This window comes from Haliotis rubra, unplaced genomic scaffold (genome assembly GCF_003918875.1).
Source record: "Haliotis rubra isolate DU_JTF1 unplaced genomic scaffold, ASM391887v1 Scf92, whole genome shotgun sequence".
Classification (NCBI taxonomy): Eukaryota; Metazoa; Mollusca; class Gastropoda; order Lepetellida; family Haliotidae; genus Haliotis; species Haliotis rubra.
Genome location: NW_025767657.1, coordinates 697,662 through 718,050, shown reverse-complemented (window position 1 = coordinate 718,050; position 20,389 = coordinate 697,662). Strand labels below are relative to the sequence as shown.

The following is a 20,389-nucleotide window of genomic DNA, read 5'->3' as shown; positions in this document are numbered from 1 at the left end:
GTTGATGGATACTAGGCTATATAAATCCATTATTATTATTATGACAATTCTGCTTTTACCTTCTTATGAGTTAGTGAGTTTGGTTTTACGACGCTTTTAGCAATATTCCAGCAATATCACGGCGGGGGACACCAGAAATGGGCTTCACACATTGTACCCATGTGGGGATTCGACCCCGGGTCTTCGGCGTGACGAGAGAACGCTTTAACCACTAGGCTACCCCACCGCCCTTACCTTCTTATGATTCATGATAGTGAATTCTGACTGGATCGCAATCATGACCCTCACTCTTTTAACAGAGGATTCAAGGTCAGTCAAACATGATCCTTGCCCTATGAACAACAGTGTCAAGGCCATGGTCCTCGCCCTACCTACAGCAGTGTCAAGGTCAGTCAAACATGGCCCTCTTCCTATGTCCAACAGTGTCAAGGTCAGTCAAACATGGCCCTCTTCCTATGTCCAACAGTGTCAGTCAAACATGGTCTATGTCCAACAAGGTCAGTCAAACATGGCCCTCTTCCTATGTCCAACAGTGTCAAGGTCAGTCAAACATGGCCCTCTTCCTATGTCCAACAGTGTCAAGGTCAGTCAAACATGGCCCTCTTCCTATGTCCAACAGTGTCAAGGTCAGTCAGACATGGCCCTCTTCCTATGTCCAACAGTGTACCTACAACAGTGTCAAGGTCAGTCAGATTTGACATCACCATGTATCACTCCCAGTGTCAGCTTGCGACTCTCCCTGAAATAACAAAAAATGCCAACTTGTTATACTAAAGATAAAAAGGTAGTCTCTCCATGTACTAATACCTCATAAGTTTGTTATGTGACTCTGACAGGATATCAAGCATGAAAAATTGCAAAAGTATCTGCTCCTGTGTCAATTCTGTGAAATGAGCCTTCCACAGGAACAGATTTCAACAACCACTATGGCTTCATCATCAACACAGACAACTAAAATCAGCTATATACCAAGCGCTAAACAAAATAGATTTGGTTCTAGTGAGTGAGTTGGGTTTTACGCTGCTTTTAGCAATATTCTGGTGGGGGGACACCAGAAATGGGCTTCACACATTGTCACCATGTGGGGAATCGAACGCCGTGACAAGCAAACACTTTAACCACTAGGCTACCCCACTGCCCGATTTGGTTCTAATGTTAATTTGAAGAATAATGTCAGCTGGCTGTGCAGTTAATGACAAGCTGTATGGAAGTATTCCAGCTGATGAAGTAACTAGGGCCACACAAAATAAAAAGTGTACATAATACTGGAATACAATCAAACATGTTGTGTGGAGTGATTTAAAAAATTAACAGAGACTGGTTCTAGTTCTTTAATGAGCCATTTAACACTGAACTTACTTCAGTTCCTACTGACTCTGATGAATGTGTAACACATTATTTATTCACATTTCTGTGATGACTGCATGAATCATATTTTTACAGATGATATTCTGAACAGAACTGTAACATGTTTGTTTGTTCTTTGACGCCGCACTCAGCAACATTCCAGCTTTAGGGTGGCAGTCTGTACATAATCACATTTAAACCAGACAATCCTGTGATCAACATCATGAGCATTGATTTGTGCAGCTGGGGTAAGATGACATGTGTCAACCAAGCCAGCGAGCCTGACCACCCAGTCTCCTAAGACAAGCATGGGTTACTGAATACTGATTCTAACCGTGATCTTCACAGGTACGTGAGTGAGTGAGTTTAGTTTTATGCCGCACTCCGCAATATCCCAGCTATATGGTGACAGGTACGTACAACTATAACAAATGAAGATGTTACTGAAGCACAATTTTACATATTCATAGATCATTGTGTACAAAATCGTAACTTAGGCCAGACCAAATTAATGTCTTGTTTTACGGATCCGCCGGTTGTATTTTTACAAGAATAAGAAAAAAAATAATAATAAATTTTCCCCGCTCAAAAATTACATCCTAATGTAAAGATATACCGTGAGCGAGACTTTGACTATGCAAGGCAGTTTGTTGGACACTAAAACACCGGTATCTGTTCTCAGAGACTTTAAACAGAACTTTTAACAATATTTGTGATAAAAATCAGTGCTTCAAGCACCTCAGCGAATGTGAACTTGAAAAACAATGCCCTTGAAAACTCATGTGGGTTTTGGCTTTGACTGGGAATTTTTTTCCCTCCTGCCTTTAGGTTTTCTAAGGACAGAAATCCATAAAACAATAATAAAAATTGGCCTGGCCTTACTTGATAAAAAAATATAAATACAAAATACAGCCCAGCAATCTGACATTACAAGTCTGACAAATATTGATGCAACACACACAAATGCCTGGAAAGGTTTGTGAAATGGTGAGATGTTACAGTAGGCCAAAAGATCTAACTTAGACGACACTGCAGCAGCAGAACACACCTGGGTGGATGACTCAGCAAGATTCTGGTAGCAGCCCCGTTTGTGTCTGATCAGGTCGCCCCACAGGAGGGGCTGTTTACACTTGACACAGAAACCCTCGATTGGGATCACCTGACCTGGGTCATACAGGAAGCGTTGTGCCAGACACAGGATGTGGGCCTCCATCTGACAGTGGGGATGGTAGCAGGATACTGTTGTGTCACTAGGCTACAAACAAGTGCAATATGATTAAAATATAATCTGATTAAAATATAATAAAAAATAATAAAATTGTCATTATTTGTTAAAGAATCTAGCTGTATTATTCGTCAGTGTGTGCATGTGTGGTGAGGTGAGTGAGTGAGCAAGTGCGTGCGGCGTCGCGTCGCGTCGCGCGCGTCTTGTGAGCAGTGACCAAAATAGCGCTGAATTTGTGAGGAAAATATTGAAACTGCACACATGAAATATTTTCAGTGACCAGGCAGCACGCCTAAAATTATACAAATGATACTTACCATGATTCATTTAATGAAAATGCAATTCAAAATCCAAAATAAAAAGACATGCACATGGTATCAGGGTGGAAATAACCCATTGCCCTTTTTTTCTGTCGGGCAAGCAAATTTGTATATCACACTGTACGGTGTCCAGTTGACTTTCCAATGTTAATTATGTTGTTTATTTTAAAAATCAGCAGGAAAACGGTCAATATAGTGGAAACATTATCAGGGCAAGTGACATTACATGTGCCACTGTACCGGAGTACACTAGCAATTTTAAAGTTATTTCCACCCCTGGGTATTCCTCAAAGTCACCTAAGAAATATGATTTGTGGCTACATATTACGCAAAGTTTGTGGAAACTTTGGTTGTGCACATGGCAGGGATGGTAAACAAGATCACTTTGTAACTGGATCAAGGCCATTTCAAGCTCAAGTGGACAGTGATGAACATTGGGTGGCTCTTGGTGCTCATAATTATTGTAACATTTTAACCTTAACTGGTTCACATGGGGCGATGTGTTAAGCCCATTTCTGGTGTTACCCCGCCGTGATATTGCTGGAATATTGCTAAAAGCGGCGTAAAACCAAACTCAGTCAGTCAGTCAGTTAACTGGTTCATCAAAAGTATGGGCACACATATTTTTGTAATGGCACATCTAAATTATCTGTCTGGTGCCCTATAACACCCTTTGCAAAAATTGCATTTTTATTCCTGGTGTGTTTAACGCTGCACTCAGCAATATTCCAACGTGACAGTGACCAGTGAATAGTCAAGTGACCAAGTCTGGTCACTGGTTTTATCAACTGATGGTGGTTATGAGATACCTATTGTCTAATTTCTGCCTTTGATGGGCGGTGGGGTAGCCTAGTGGTTAAAAAGCGTTGCCTAGTGGTTACATGCGTTGAAGCCCATTTCTGGTGTCATCAGCTGGAATATTGCTAAAAGCGGCGAAAACCGATGCCTTTGATAAAGTATTTTGGGGGTTAAGAGATTTTACTGCCTCTTCCCACATTTTGTAAGCAAATGAGATAAATATCATGAGTGACCAACTCAGCAATATTCCAGCTGTAAATAGTTGAGTTTGGAACAAACAATCCAGTGATTGACAATATGAGCATCAATCTACACAATTGGGAAACTATGGCATGCATAGACAGACATCCAATCAAATTTTAATCTCATGAGTTCAAGAAGTGATGGGAGAATTTGATGAGGAATTCAAGTTTAATGTAAACTTCTGCCTGGTGTGGTAGAGACTGTTGCTATGGTGTTGATTCATGGTACAGACTTGTGAAGATCAGGGTTAGAATTAGGCAGGCTCGCTGACTTGGTAGACACATGTCATCGTATCCCAACTGCATAAACTGATGCTCATGCTGTTAATCACTGGACTGTCTGGTCCAGAACTCGATTATTTACAGACCGTCGCCATATAGCTAATGAATTGCTGAGTGCAGCATTAAACAACAAACAAACAGACCCATGGTAGAAAGACAATATAGATATACCTTTGATAAACAAGGACATTTCGCTATATGGCGGCGGTCTGTAAATAATTCAGTCTGGTCCAGACTCGATTATTTACAGACCGCCGCCATATAGCTAGAATATTGCTGAGTGCGGCGTAAAACTAAACTCACTCACTCACTCTCACCTTCAGTCGCTTGTAACACACAGGACAGACCCTGTGTCTCACGTTGAGACTCGAGATCTCACTCTCATTATCCTTTTCCTCTGTGCTATCCTTCTGTGTCTTCCCCTTCCCTGCCTTCCCGATCTTCTTCCTCTTCACAGGGCCATACACGATCGGCATGTGTGAAGGCGGGGCACTCGCAGGCGGAAAGTCCAGACAGTAGTCTTGCTTCAGCCAGCGGATCGTAAGTGGAAGCCGATTCCATGGACCTGTTCGGAGCATTTCGGAAACAATTCGGAATCGGAACTGATGTGCTGTCTCTTTGCGAGTTTTCTTTGGCAGATGCCGGAGACGCCTTGATTTGTCTGGGTGCTGCCACGCCCACTCAAACTGAAATAGATATGAGCGATTTTAAAATGTCAAACTAGTGGTTGATAGAGTGAACACTATTTTTACGAAGGGGGACCACTTGCTGGTAGAACAATCAGGTAATCAGCGTGTGAAGTGAAGTACAACTCGCACACCTGGCTGTTCTATCATCAAGTGGTCTTCCATCGTCAAAAATAGCAGTAAGTGACAACAAAATAATGATCGTTTGTAAACAACGTTTTTATTCGGATGTCCAAAATTATGACACAGATCATCACAGTTGATCTGTCGATTTCATGTGACTGTGCCAAATTTGGTTTTGTTGCAGTTATTAGATTTTGTGTTAGCAAGTCATCAGGTCTAAAATGAAATCAAACGGACTGTACCATATTACAATACCATGTCTTGCCAGTATACAACTCTACTAAGAGATACACAATGCCCTACCCGTAATGCTGAGATGTCATTTGGGAAGCCATGGATAATCAAGATCATCTCCCTGAAAAAAGAAAATAAAACATGTATTTTTTTAGATTAAAAATACCATTATTTCATACTTATCCTGATTCATACTAATTGCCATAACTCGTATAGTTTTGATATGATGGCATGGATCAAAATTAAAAAAAAACAACTTTCCTCAACCATACTGTTTGGTAAAATTGAAAGACTGACAAGTCACAGACTTGATCACATCAGGGCTGTTGTGCAATTATCGGGGCTGTTGTGAATGTTTATGTTGTTTTGTATTTTTTTATTGTTTGGGTAAAGACCTGTAGCCTCATTGAGTTCATGTTTTAATTGTTTACTTGATCGGGGTTTCAAGCTTCTTGTCAGTTATTGAAAGAGACTGAAACTACATTGTTTGTATTTCATATAAACTATACATTCATTTCAGAAATGACTTCAAATGAGACAATTCAAGGAGAAAAAAACATTGCAATAGTTGGTCGCAACAGACTATCGATATCCCAATGATGTTGCAATAGACTATCGATATCACAATGATGTTGCAATAGACTATCGATATCACAATAATGTTGCAATAGACTATCGATATCACAATAATGTTGCAACAGACTATCGATATCACAATAATGTTGCAATAGACTATCGATATCACAATAATGTTGCAATAGACTATCGCTATGGCAAATAGTTGTTTCCTCCTCAATAGTCACCCCTAATGTTTATACCGTTCTTGGAGAACATAACAGAGACAGTTCTCACTATATCCCACTCTTTTCACTGATCAAGAATTGCATTTGTCCTGCTTTGGATGAAAAACAACTCTTCTAACTGAAAACCCTTTAGAGAATGAAGGAAATATTTTTCACAAAAGATACAAGTTAAGGATAAGCCTACCTTTGTTTAGTATATGATACAGTTTACCTTTAATGAAGAGAACATATTTTTACCTGCTAGAGGTAGAAGTAAATAACATATCCTGTATGGACAGTAGTGTTGGGAATTGGTTAAAATCTCATAATTGGCGATTGGTTCATTTATACGACCAATCAGACATTGAAAATATTTGGTTTGCATTATTTATCAAATTTTCCTGTTATGTTTGATTAATGCACAAAATTTTTAATTTAAGTTTTAAAAATATAAACAAAACATGTAGTTCTTTTGGGTTTTTTGGCACATTGCACAAGATACATTTGCAAATTTGCAAATTTCACATCTTTAAGGGATGACTAGTATGTTAGGAACATATATTTCCTTGAGTCTTTAAGATTCAGTCGTGATTTCGAATGAGCCTGTAGAGCTTATGAAATTAACAGACAAAACCAAGATTGTGATAAATATTGTTAATGCCAACAAGTGTTAAAAAATAATGTTCGATTATGAGAAAACATAGTCATTGCAACCAATCTTCGATTATTTGTATTAATCGGACCACCACTAATGGATAGAAACCAGCTATCATTTTCCATTCTTCGAAAACTGGTTCCACTAGGCTAAGGGAGGTAACTCCTACAACCTCCCAACCGATGAGTGTTCAGTGAGCTGGCATTTGGACACTGACTGATGCAGACAGAAAATAACAGATTACAAGTCCTTGTGTTTTGGAAAATAAAATATTTTGTCAATACTCAAAATTCTCTTTTGATTATTGCACAGATATACTTCGAATTTACCCTTGGCCAGCAAACATTATAGTGAATATTTCTTTAAACTATTTTTTTAGAATAACTAGTGTTATTCTAAAACTTCAAACAGGTGGAACTAAACTGCCAGTAACAATTGGGTTGTATCAACTGAAATCTTGACATTTTCATGATAAAAAACACATAGCAAGAAATCCCCTAAAAAATAGAGATAATGTGGAAATTTTTATAACAAGCTCATAACACAATTTTGTTGTATAATGAAAATTATTTGCGTCAAATTACACTAATTAATCAACAAAGGTATTGAAGCTCATCTCTCTTCAGCTTTTAGCTTAAGCCTGACTACCCTACACATGAATCAAAAAGATGTTATTGTTATTTTTTTACGTTATCTTGATGCCTTTTCCAAAGAATTTGTATGCTGTTCACATTTTCCTGACATGTATGAATAACAAACGTCTTTTAAAAAACAACTTAAAATATGCACTAATACGTTAACTTAAGTCACTGATGAAAGTTCATGCCATAAGCTCACTTTGACGATCAACCTGAGCTAAAACACAAAACAAGTCAATGGCCATGAGTTCAGGTCGCCCGAGCAGCCAAAACAGAATGTATCAGAGTGGTGCCAGTGAAATATAACTACTACTGAATCCCCGGATAAAATACAGATCTAGATTGCTGACAGCTGTTCAGCGGCAATGGTTGATTTCTTTCCATTCATGCAGTTATGCACACAGGAGAAGATTAGTGAGGCCCAAAATCTTTACACATAGAGAGGTGCCAAATATTATTTACATTTTTACTTTGTCATGATTAAAAGTATTTATTCAGCTTAATCAAGCATAGTGATTTTGTTGTGTATTTGCTTTATAAATCAAGCAATAACTCGATTATAAGTAGTTTTTTGTTAAAAAAACCTTCTTTCAATATATTGCGATACATATTGCTTTCGCATCACAATATATCACAATATGAAAATTTCCCACAATATGAAAATTTCCTGCAATACCCACCCCTAGTGCCAAACATTGTGAATATGGATTAAAAGACCCCTGAGACAGTATTTTAAGCAGAAATATTTCAAAATACCAAGTATGCTTGATCAAAGGGAATAAAAATATGTTTAACACCTAAAGGACAGTACCAATACCAACATGAATGATGATTGGACAGTAAATACTCAGTGGTTAAATATTATCCAGGACGCTACCACATCAGTTGCTGGGGACCAATATAGTCTGTCATGCAGACCCTGAAACAAATATACCCAATGCAGCCCTTGCAAGTCTAGAAGATGTGGCAATTCTTGATTACCACATGAAGTCCTTGAAAGGCATTTACAAGTTGGACAAACATACATGACACATTTTATGGATAACAGCATCTTTTGGTTGTTTATACAATGTTTCAGAGCTAATTCTTGTTCCTTCATCAGGTGAATCCAAACACATTAAATTCAAGGAACAAACTTAGAACATATAGAAAATTTAAATCTGAAATCAACTTTGAACCATACCTTCAACACTGCAAGATAATAAAACACCGTATCCACTTCACAAAACTAAGACTGAGTGATCACAGACTAAAAATTGAACTGGGTAGGAGAACAAGACCACCTACACCTTTGGAGGACCGTCTGTGTGATAAATGCTCTGTCCTTGAAGGTGAACAACACCATTTCATGTGTTGCACTAAATATTCAGATGCAAGAAAGTCCTTATTTAACTCCCTTTCCTCTAAAATTAATAACTTTCTCAGACTTACTACCACTGAAAAATTTAACCTCCTTTTTAGAAATAATGATCCAAATAGTATAGAAATTATTTGCTACCACATGTACAACTTTAAACAAATATAGAAGATCTGATTGTCCTAGGCCATTATTATAATTATTATACACATTTGTATTATTATATGTTTTGTTGCTCATCATATATATGTGATTCATTATATATCTTGTTTATGTAGTTTATAGAATATTGTCACTGTTTTTGTATGGAACGTTTGCACAATAAATATTTCATTTGATTTGATTGATTTGATTTGTATTAGGAATAAAAAGTTTTTGTTCTCCATAAAACATGCCAAGTATTCATAGATTACCACAGTTTCAGGAATAGTAAAATAAGATTAGATAAGATAAGATATTTATTGCATAGCATTCCATGAAGAAACAGTGGCAATATTCTATAAGCTACAAATATTTACACAGTAGGTACAAGAAATATAGATACATTTCACACATAAATGATGTACATTATAACAATTTTTAGAAATCATGTGGTATAATGACATGGAAATAATATATGAGGAGACTATGGTAAGATATAGAATTCATTTAAAGTTGTAAAGATGGTGACATATTTTGGAAATTAATTCAGGACTTCTGTTCGTGAAAATTATTAGGAATTGATCTTTTTTTGAGAGTGTAGTAAATTCTTGGTCATAATAAAGCATTGTGTGTATAAGTGATTCCCTTTCTTCGTTATACTTGGTACATGATATTATATGGTGTTGCTCATCGTCTAAGACACTGCACATTTCACAGAGACGTTGTTCTAATGGGGTTGCAGGTTTTGTATATCTTCCAGTTTCAATTTTGTGTTTATTATTACTTAAACATAGTTTTGAAAAATGTGATCGATGAGCTTTGTTTTTAAAATGAAATAGGTAATTTTTGAGTTTTATAGATGACTTGACCAATCTGTATGTTATTAATTTGTTATTTGAAGTAGTGTCTGGGCTCCTTTTTATCATATTTTTTTACATAATTTAGAAACCACTTATTTCTTTAAAATGTTCATTTCAGGGGACTAGACATTAGTCATGGGAACAATTCCATCTCAGGATTTACACAGTGCCATAGTTCATTAAGCCAGAATCTAATACATCCGGCATCAGCTATGAACTTTAACCTCCGACCCCCCTCCCACCCCCAGATTGACAGATGTCTGAGAGTAAATACACAGTTTGACCAAAGTCCAGGGGGGTCAAACTCCAGCACATGGGGCAGGAGTAGATCTGTAAGTCAGATTAACATGTGCCTCAGACAAGAGGTAATAGCCCTGGGCTTACTCCTGGCAGAGAATAGGCAGGGGGCATTAATTACATGGAGGTACACCCACATGACTGGAAGTAGATTACAACTGTCAGAGTTACAGTCACTGACCACTTAATGATCCTCCGTTACAGAGATCCCAAACATTGGTGACTGATGTGTTACTCAAGACCTTTCAGGACTATAACCATCAAAGGGTGCTGTGGACTTAATACAGTACCCATGTGTTTAGAGTCTGTGAAGGACTTAGGCTTAAAACAACATAGTTTATGGTTGATCCTCTTATGGTTTAATCCTAAATTCTTGACCACAACCTTGGAATTATGCTGGCTTCTGAACAAAGGGCCCCTGGAAGGCAAAATGATGGAAATCGATAATTTTGTTTCTTTTCTAAAAGTTTGGGGTGTTTTATTAATGTATTTTGATATTGTCAGTAACATTGGACAATACAACATCCTCCTTATATATAATCAGGGATAATCTACAACAGGGATAGGTCACTCGCTTGCTTTCTTCACCATTTGTTCTAATTAGTGTGTGCCTCATCATGCTCCAACGCACACAGCAACTCGGCCTGCGTTTAACAGTACTTCAGCCAGTTTCTTGTATCAGTCAAAATTTTACAATGAATGAATGAATGAAGAGCAAAGAATTATATGTGAATGAATGAAAGAATAAATGATACACCACAGCCATCCCTCCCCAAACATGTTAAAGAACGCAAAACTATCGCTAGAACACATTTGTTAACATCAACTGTCCTTTTTAAAAAAAATCTACTTTGAGACATTTTTTTACTTTAGTAATTAATTCAGATATCTAATTGCATGTGTGGAATGGCATGGACATTGACAGAATGTTAACTGACACTGTCACAGACCCCTCAAAAACAGAAAGTTTAGAACTATCACAAAGCGTTGTAAACACCCGTCCAGTTTTGTCAAATACTAAGATCAACAAGAAAGAAAGAAGTTTTAGAACTATAACACTCAAGCATCACAAGCAACAATGGTGGATCAGAAAAGATCGGCAATATGTCATATTTTTCAAACACCTCAAATACCCCCTAACAATTTTTTAGAAATTATAAAACTATCACTATTACTTGCAAACACCTTTCATCTGATGGTATATTCCCCTCATAAAAATTAAAAGTGTATGTGAAAGATGTTTTAGAACAATAACTAGAAACACTCAAACAACGCCCTGTAGTATTTCAATGCCAGATCGGCGATATGTCATATTTTTCACACCTCAAATACACCCTAACAATTGTTTTTTAGTTATAAAACTATCACTATTACTTGCAAACACCTTTCAACTAAAGGTATAATTTCCTTCTAAAAATTAAACGAATATGTGAAGGAAGTTTTTAGCGATAGAATTTAGTCTTTCTTTGCTGTGTACCGAGAATTGAAGCCAGTGAGCTACAACATGCCGACTTGAAACTTTACTACAAATCTACTGTACTAATACAGACACTAATAACAATTATTTGACTTAAAATGAAGTGACAGAATAGGTAACTTATCTTCTACATGTAGGTTTTCAGTTGTCACAACACTCAGCGAATGTAATCAGCTGTTGAAAATAAACCGGGCTCAATCATAAAAACTACGCTGCTGCCATATTGGCTACACTGGTCACGTGACGAGCCGAGGCGAATGCTAAAGGGGCTTTTTGAGGAGTGACCACTCTCCGTTATATAGTCTCCCTGATATATAATATAACCCTTTTAACAGTGAGTGAGAATGGTTTTACAACGCTTCCAGCAATATCACGGTGGGGGGACACCAGAAATGGGCTTCACACACTGTACCCATGTGGGGAATCAAACAAGCGAACACTTTAACCACTAGGCTACCCTACTGCCCCTTTTAACAGTGAAATAAAGGAGGTATTATAATAAGAATATAAACACACAAACATACAATAATTATATTCCTTTAATTTATCAGTCTGGTCATAAAAAGGACCTGCCATGGAATTGCCATGAAAAGGCCTTAAAATTTGACAAAATGCCTAAAAGTAACTGAAAATTCCCAAATTATAATAAAATAATCCCCAAATACGTTTTATATACATCAACATATTGTAATTGGGGACATTTTTTGTCTTGTATACACATACTGACCAACCAATCATTTCATATGCAAAAACTACAAATACATCCTTGTCGGTACATAGTTTTATTTGTAGATGCCACGACGCTAACAAAAAGGATGCTTAACATATCAACAACTATATCACAGTTGGTCATGCAGGGTATTACGCGATGCAAACGTGTGCGTCCAGTATGTAGGGAATGGATGCAGTATACCAAAATTATTGCTTCTGGAGAGATGCACCAAAATACCGAGAGCATACCTACAACGCATCAAGAGTAGTTGTCTGGGTCTGTTATTTCATGACCTGTGAAGATCCGGGCTAGAATATTGACCTTCAGTAACCCATGCTTGTCATAAGAGGCGACTAATGGGATCAGGTGGTGAGGCTCGCTGACTTGGTTGACACATGTCATCGGTTCCCAATTGCACAGATCGATGCTCATGCTGTTTATCACTGGATTGTCTGGTCCAGACTTGATTATTTACAGACCGCCGCCATATAGCTGGAATAGTGCTGAGTGTGGCGTAAAACTAAACTCACTCACTCACTGTTATTTCACCCATCAGTTATGACCACTGTCCACATGACCACTGATGATCAACGACCGCCCTTCGTGGTGTAGTAGTTAGAGCATCTGCCCGGAGAGCGGAAGGTCGCGGGGTTGATCCCCGCCCACGTCATACCAAAAGATGTTAAAATATGGTACTTGTTGGTCCCTGCCTGGCGCTCGGCATTAATGGGTACAACAAAGACTGGTCGACTCGGAGTCAGTATAATGTGTCTGAGTGGGGCATTCATGCTTCACTGCAGCATGGTATCTCAGTGGGCTAGCACTATAAAAGCAGCTTACGTCTGGGCTAGTACACGCAGCCACACATACACATACACATGCATGCACGTCTTCATATAAGCGAATTATTCTCAAGCACGACGTAAAACCTAATTTCACCTCACCTCACTGATCAGCAAGGACCCATAAAGGTCCAGGTGAAACCCTTGTCATGTCTCAACAACTATATCATAGTTGGTCATGTTTGAAATATGTGCCGGCCTATTGGCCCGTGGCAGGTAATTGTCATGTTGGGCCCATACTTTCAAACTGTATGGGTTGTTTTTTGGTCTGCAGTAAATCTATGCAACAATTTATTTGTCACAAAAACTGGAGTTCCTATGATGACGGCCTGAAGAGTTTACTCAAGGCCTGTATGTCCTAATGACTGTGGATCATGATGGCAATGTGGTGAAAAACAGCAGTTTTTCTTTCCAAAATTCGTAATTTTTCAATTTAGAATATACATTAAGGTACCCTATGAAACTGAGAGAAAAACGAACGTTTTATTTTCATTTTCTCATGCAATTATTAAGGACAAAGTGATGACATATTTGAGTGAAGTCATAATATACCATTATTTATCTTATTTCTTCACACGTTTGTAATGTTAGCACCGAGTGAGAGAGAGAAAGAGAGAGAGAAGGGGAGAGGGGAGAGGGAGAGAAGGAGCGAGGGAAAGAGTGAGTGAGTGAGATAGTAAGCGATTTACACCGCTTTTAGCAATATTCCAGCAATACCACTGGAATCAGACACCACAAATGGGCTTCACACATTGTACCCAAGTGGGGAGTCAAACCTGCGCCTTCGGGGTGATGAGTGAATGCTTTAACCACTAGACTACCCCTTGATTTACTGAAATATACCCACCAGGGTCCTTTCCCATCTGTGCGCCACGCTCCTCCTGCCTGTGCTCCTGTGTTGTGTTGCTTGATCCTCCTGTTGGGGTCCACAGTGTACCCAATATAGGTCCTCCCCTTGTACCGAGGGTTCAAGTTGTAGAGGAGGTACACGCCATAGAAGTCCTCGATCTCATGAACCATGTTGATGGTGCTGGCTCTTATGTCTCAGTTGGTTAATCTTTTGTCAGTGCTGGCATCTCAACTGCTCACTGCAGAGATTTACCTGGGAGTCCGAACTAAGATCCCTTGAAAGAAAACAGGGAAAAAATATAACTTCAGTGGCATTTAGAGTGAGTGAGTGAGCTTGGTTCACATAACTGGGGTACGTATCTGTAGTACCTGTGTCGACAACAACCCCTTCAGCACCAGTTTCATTATTTTTGCGAGTTCCCACGCAATGACGTTTATGAAATGCATTAACCGAGTCTATTCTTAGGCTACCATAAATTATCATGGTTTTGACCGCACACACACTCAACTGTCCGCTAAACAAATATACCGTGGTCCAAGATACAAGTACAATCTCTTTCTTTCATACAATCAATCAAACGTGCCGCCATTTTGAACAATCACGTGATCCCGTACTACAAAGGTCGAAGTTCAGAGTTCACACCACGCCACATGTCCCTTATCGTTCGGTCTTTTGAGGTTTCATTCACTCAGCCAGTGTGTGCCAGTCAACGCGGACAGACAAACGATCGTACCGTTTCCATCCCTGAAAAGAATTTTCAAAAATGGCTTTTGCTGCTGGAAAATGGAACCTTGTCGACACCGACAATTTTGACGCCTACATGCAAGCAGTGGGTAGGTACCATTCCTGGAAACGTCCATACTCGTCTCATTTATTATTCTGGAGATGCACAGCGATCAGAGTTCTTTGGATCACGCGATTCCTGTTGTTTGTGAACGATTTTAGCTATTTGTGCTCACAGTCCTACAGAAAACATCGACACTCCTATTTGAGAAGCGTGTCGCAAACCAGTTCTTAGTGATAGAGCTTTGTATAAAACACGGCTATGCAGTAAGTGTCATATCGTACGATCGTGGCAGTATAATCGATTTCTTAAGTCATAACAGTAGTACATTGTGTTAATTGATGCAGCGCTCGTTACGATGTCTTGGTAACCGTTATTGTTCACTGAATGAGTTGAAGCTGTTTTCATAACACGAACGTTTTAGCAGGCTGGTCGTTTTAAATAGCGAAATAAATATTTTGCAACATTAGTAATAAATTATATATCGAGTTAAATGTGATGAGAATAATTTCTTCATTACTGATAATATATGCAAACTGTTTTTAAAATATTTTTTATGAAAATTGGTATGTTTTTATACTAAAACATTTTGAATGAAAAAATATAAAAAATCATTCTTTTAAAACATTTGAAGCGAAATTAATGATTATAAAAACAGGTTGTTTTAGCTACATGCAAAAAATATTTAAACTATGTTTTATTAACCTTAAAAAGTTGAATATTTTTTAATCTAAATCAAAGAGTATAAAAACATGCATTCAACATGTAAATTGATTTTGCATGTGTATGGAGAAATGATTAACTTTGAAGAAACTTGTGCTATTTCAAAGCTCCACTTGTTTTGTTTTTGGTTTTTGTTGCAAATTCCTACATGCACGGAACACTCATTCACTACACGAGAGTGAAATAAGCAGCTATTGGAGAGTTTTCGGTTTCACGAGAAGTAATTGACGTTCGCTCTGTAGCCAGCTTTATCTACAGCATACTGATATGATGGAAAGGTGTATGATGAATGCTGATATCAACCCCATGACTCACTGACGTTGGGGGACTCCCAGATAAAACAAGAAAGTTGACCTAGAAAGTGGTGAAAGTTTACAGAACTTGAGTTTATTTCATGAAATGTTTGGGATTGTATTTTGAAAGAGCTTGAAATGCAGAAATAATCATAGACCATGATTGCATATTTTTTGAGTGAGTGAGTGTGTTTAGTTTTTTGCCGCTTTTAACAATATTCCAGCAATATCACAGACTGTTTTCTTTCTTTTCTTTATTTTTCTGAATATTACCTTAGGATACATTTTGTGGCTTTAATAATTAAGAGGAAGTTGAGTATCTTGTTCATAGATTTGTTAAATATATTGTTTTAGATTAGATGATTAGACAAGGCTGAGTGATTCATTTGATTGGGTGGTTATTCTCAGTGATCCCCATTTGATTGGGTGGTTATTCTCAGTGATCTTATTTGATTGGGTGGTTATTCTCAGTGATCCCATTTGATTGGGTGGTTATTCTCAGTGATCTTATTTGATTGGGTGGTTATTCTCAGTGATCCCATTTGATTGGGTGGTTATTCTCAGTGATCTCATTTGATTGGGTGGTTATTCTCAGTGATCCCATTTGATTGAGTGGTTATTCTCAGTGATCCCATTTGATTGGGTGGTTATTTTCAGTGACCCATTTGATTGGGTGGTTAGGGTCAGTGACCCATTTGATTGGGTGGTTGACTGGATGTCATGACAGTATGGATTATTTGTGATCAATATCAAACACTGGATAGTATCAGTGACCCATTTGATTGGGTTTACAGACTATTGTCATTTTAGTTGCAATAATGTGAAGTGCCTTGTTAAGTCATGGTGACTTATTGCTTTTAATATATAGTTTTGGGAGTCATTTTTGCAGTGAGTCAGGTTTTATATTTCTTTGTTTAATCACACTCAGAACGTAACTGCAATGTCATCATGTCAAATGAAACTACAGCATTGTTCAATTCACAGCCAGGTTTACTGTCTCCTCCCAGTTCTCTGGAACAATCTGAAGCAAGCTCTTGTAAAAGTCAAACTATCATCGAACAATATCCTTCAATGATAAATCAATTTTATTGAACTGAATTGTGATTTGTAACCCACAAAACTTTTATAAAATATTTCATGATAATAGCTTTGAGAGTCGTTCACATTCATTGTTGTAATGTTGAGGAATCTATTTCATGTAAAACCCTGTTTTAACCCAGTATTATGTAAAGAGAATTTGTCAAATAATTTTTTTAATTGCTTTATTACGCATGTTAATTACAAGACATTATATTTTACTGTTAGTGACCCTGAAAACTTTTTGTTTTTAATTTTATAAAAAAAATTATGTAACTGTGTCAGCCGAGAAATGTAAGTCCTTAACTGATAACAGCGAGGGTTAAGAGTACGGGAATTAGTTGTGCGGGAATTAGTTGTGCATTCCTCTGTCAATGAGCAATGTCAACCATCACATCGAACATTGACCCAGATATGTGACTAATATCTTTGTAATTAAAGGTCGATAGATGAACTTTATCTCCCACCTGATGGCTGGTCCGGATTAGACATGTACTATAGCCTGACATAATGACGACACACATCATGAATAACATTGTCGACTCCTATCTGGGTTAAATACACACAACACAAGATGGCAACGACTTTTGAAACCTATATACTTCTGTCTCAGTGTCTGTAGTTCGTATCCAAGACCCTCGAATTTGTTTGTTTATTCAACCCCACACTGAGCAATATTCCAGCTATATGGAGGCAGTCTGTAAATAGAGAGTCTGTACCTGACAATTCAGTGATTGACAGCATGAGCATCGATCTACGTAATCAGGATATGATGACATGTGTCAACCAAGTCAACGAGCCTGACCACCTGACCATCTAATGCTGTTGGTCACCTTTTACATCAAACATGGGCTGCTGAAGATCAATTCTAACCCAGATCTTCAAGGGTTCCAATACCCTTGAGAGTCAATGAAACATATGAACCCAGCTCAAGTCTAGGCTGAAATGTCACTTTAAAACAGCCCTAGCGGTATTCACTGTAGACTTTCACAAGTTTCCAAGGCAATAAATATTAATTTGAATAACAATTACTACATTTGAATAATAGGAGTGATTTGTCCCTATGACAAACTGACATGTAAACTGATGAGGAGCCCCAGTGATGTGGGAGATTCAGACCCTGAAATCTAGACTTGCTTCATTTTGGGGTTTGGCTGTACTGTGCTGGGCAGAAGGGGATAAAATATGGTTAGGGGATGACGCTTAGTCTCGGTATATACATGTGTATAACTTTGATAGAAAAAAATAATTCCATATAACCTGAAAAGGAGCCCCAGTATGATGGGAGATTCAGAACCTGGGCCTAGATTTTCGAAGCTCTCTTAGCGCTAAGATAGTCGTAAGTGCCATACATTCACATTAACTTACGACTATCTTAGCGCAAAAAGAGCTTTGACAATCAAGGCCCTGAACTTGAGGAAATCTAGATTTACTTCATATAGGGCTTTAGCACAAAGGGCTAGGTGGAAGGAAGAATATTGTGATTCAGGGACTGTAAGATAGACTAGGACTGTGAGACAAACAAATATATCTAATACAGCAGTATGACAGTTCTGATTAAGAAAAAGGCTCAATGCGGAATCGACTCGTTCTAGGATACCTATGTTTCAGTATTCCAGTTTTGGCTAGGGTACATTTGGGTACAGAAACGTACTAGGGTTACCATCTGTGGTACCCAGCTAACAACAACCCTTTCAGCCAAACAAGGCAGTGGCGGGTTACTCTCTTTGTCTGACCACCAGGGCTAACCACTGTCCATATGTCTGCTGTCCTGCAGTGTACAGCTGGTATTGATTGATGGGGAATTAGCATGGTCAGGGCTTGTAGTGAGCAGGTCAGGGCAGTGTCAGATTCAGCAGATGGACGTTGTAACATGCTGACATGTTTATATATCATCAGGCTTGGACAAGGGGTTTAGTGTGCACCTGGAAATATCTGTTATGTGTGAGTGAGGTTTTACACCACTTTAAGCAATATTCCAGGAATATCACAGCAGGGGACACCAGAAATGGGCTTCACACATTGTACCCACGTGGGGAATCGAACCCGGGTCTTCGGCGTGATGAGCGAACGCTTTAACCATTAGGTTACCCCACCGCCCCCATCAATCTGTTTGATTGGCATTTTAGAAGCTGATGAGTAATAAGAAAGACTTGACAACTTCTTTATTATATAAATTGGCGGTATAAATTTTTTTTTTCCTCTGCCATCCAAAAACTATCCTACCGTTCTTATTTTCTCACCACATTGTGTGTTCAGACTTGATTATTTTCAGACAACTGTCGAATAGCTGATATGTTGCTGATTGTGGCGTCTAACAACAAACATACATACATACTTGTACATACTGTTACATGTATCACGAGTGTTGTTTCTTTGTACCCTCCCCCTCTCCTCTCACACACACACACACACACACACACACACACACACGACCCTGCCAAGAACCCTCCAGTCTCCCATCCAGGCCCCTCCCTCACACATACACCCACCCAGCTGACAGATAATCCCCAAAATAGGCTAACCCTTAGTCTCTCAATACATATAATTTTAGACAAACACAAATAATTCCATTTCAATTGAAAAGGAGGCCAGTCAGATGGGAGATTCAGAACCTGAGGACATCTAGACTTGCCTCATTTAGGGCTTTAGTGTTGCAGTAAGGGATGGACGGAAGGGAAAATTATGCGGTTCAGGGACTGTGAGACAGACTACAGCAGAGGCAAGCTAGACTTGCCAAATCTATACTTTGGTAGGGCTCTTCTTCAATTTATTCTCTAATAAGACCGGTCTGGGTGTGTTCACCGTAATTCATTATCGATTCAAGAGGCAATTAAACCTGAACACGTTACACAGTAAATGTCGTCAATCTATACAAATTAGATTTGTATTAAGCCAATTAAAACGGATCTGTTTACCAGTGATTCATGCTGGTTACATCCTGGTGTGTGTCATTTCTTGAAGTTTTTGCCAAGTTAATACGATGTTGGTTATGTTCATAGAGCAGAGCTCAGTGCTGTCCCCCCCCCCCTAGACTTGCACAAGTCTCTAAGGTAATAATTAAAGTAAATACACAATGAGGAAGCCGCGGAGACTGGTTAGGCAGCTGCCTTTGTGTGCTGGCAATTAGGTGCCTGACTCTGAGAATGTGGGTTCGAATCCCAGATGGGACTCAACCCCCCAAAATTACTAGGATCTGTATTTTTCTAAGAAAATGTAATCCCAAATATGACATATGTTATAATAATTAATAGTATAAATGAAAATTTCTAAGAAAATATAAATAACAGACTATTCGCTTATCTAGACTTGCCTCTTTAAACATGTTAAAGGATAGAATTACTATTCATCCATGGACTTAGCATTCACTACAGCCTTGTAGCAACTCTATCCCACCCCCCACAGACTTGCTCTGCATCCTGAAACACACACCACAGACCGTCACACGATATAACATATTGTCACAGACACATGCTGGTTTCTACAACTGATGTGTTGGCTGTATGTGTGATAGGTCTGAGTTACTAAGCCTTGCTCCAAGGCTGTACTGAATGCTGAGCCCATGAACGTGTAGTAGAGGTGGTCCGATTAATTGAAATAATGAAGAATGACAAAACGACCAAGCAATCAATCATGTTTTCTCA

The 20,389-nt window shown here is 38.4% G+C and overlaps 2 protein-coding genes across 3 annotated transcripts in view; one reads left to right on the top strand and one right to left on the bottom strand.

Moving 5' to 3' along the window:
- Positions 1–621: 621 nt before the first annotated feature.
- LOC124264319 (structure-specific endonuclease subunit slx1-like) lies at positions 622–14,478 on the bottom strand. 2 transcript variants are annotated; one of them, XM_046699070.1, is made up of 6 exons: positions 14,397–14,478; positions 13,866–14,142; positions 5,327–5,378; positions 4,532–4,900; positions 2,396–2,602; positions 622–739 (listed from the first exon to the last, which is right to left on the bottom strand). In XM_046699070.1, exons 2-6 carry the CDS (start codon positions 14,036–14,038, stop codon positions 701–703), a joined length of 840 nt encoding a protein of 279 aa, XP_046555026.1. In that variant the 5' UTR covers positions 14,039–14,142; positions 14,397–14,478; the 3' UTR covers positions 622–700. The 2 variants fall into 2 exon arrangements, with proteins under 2 accessions (XP_046555026.1, XP_046555027.1); XM_046699071.1 differs by having other exon boundaries at positions 14,237–14,474.
- Positions 14,479–14,515: 37 nt separating this feature from the next.
- Positions 14,516–20,389, top strand: part of LOC124264320 (sodium/calcium exchanger regulatory protein 1-like) — a 43,641-nt gene continuing 37,767 nt past the window's right edge. Inside the window, exon 1 of the mRNA XM_046699073.1 lies at positions 14,516–14,701. Within this exon, the coding sequence (XP_046555029.1) occupies positions 14,632–14,701 (70 nt within the window). The 5' untranslated portion in view covers positions 14,516–14,631. The remainder of the gene's footprint in view (positions 14,702–20,389) is intronic.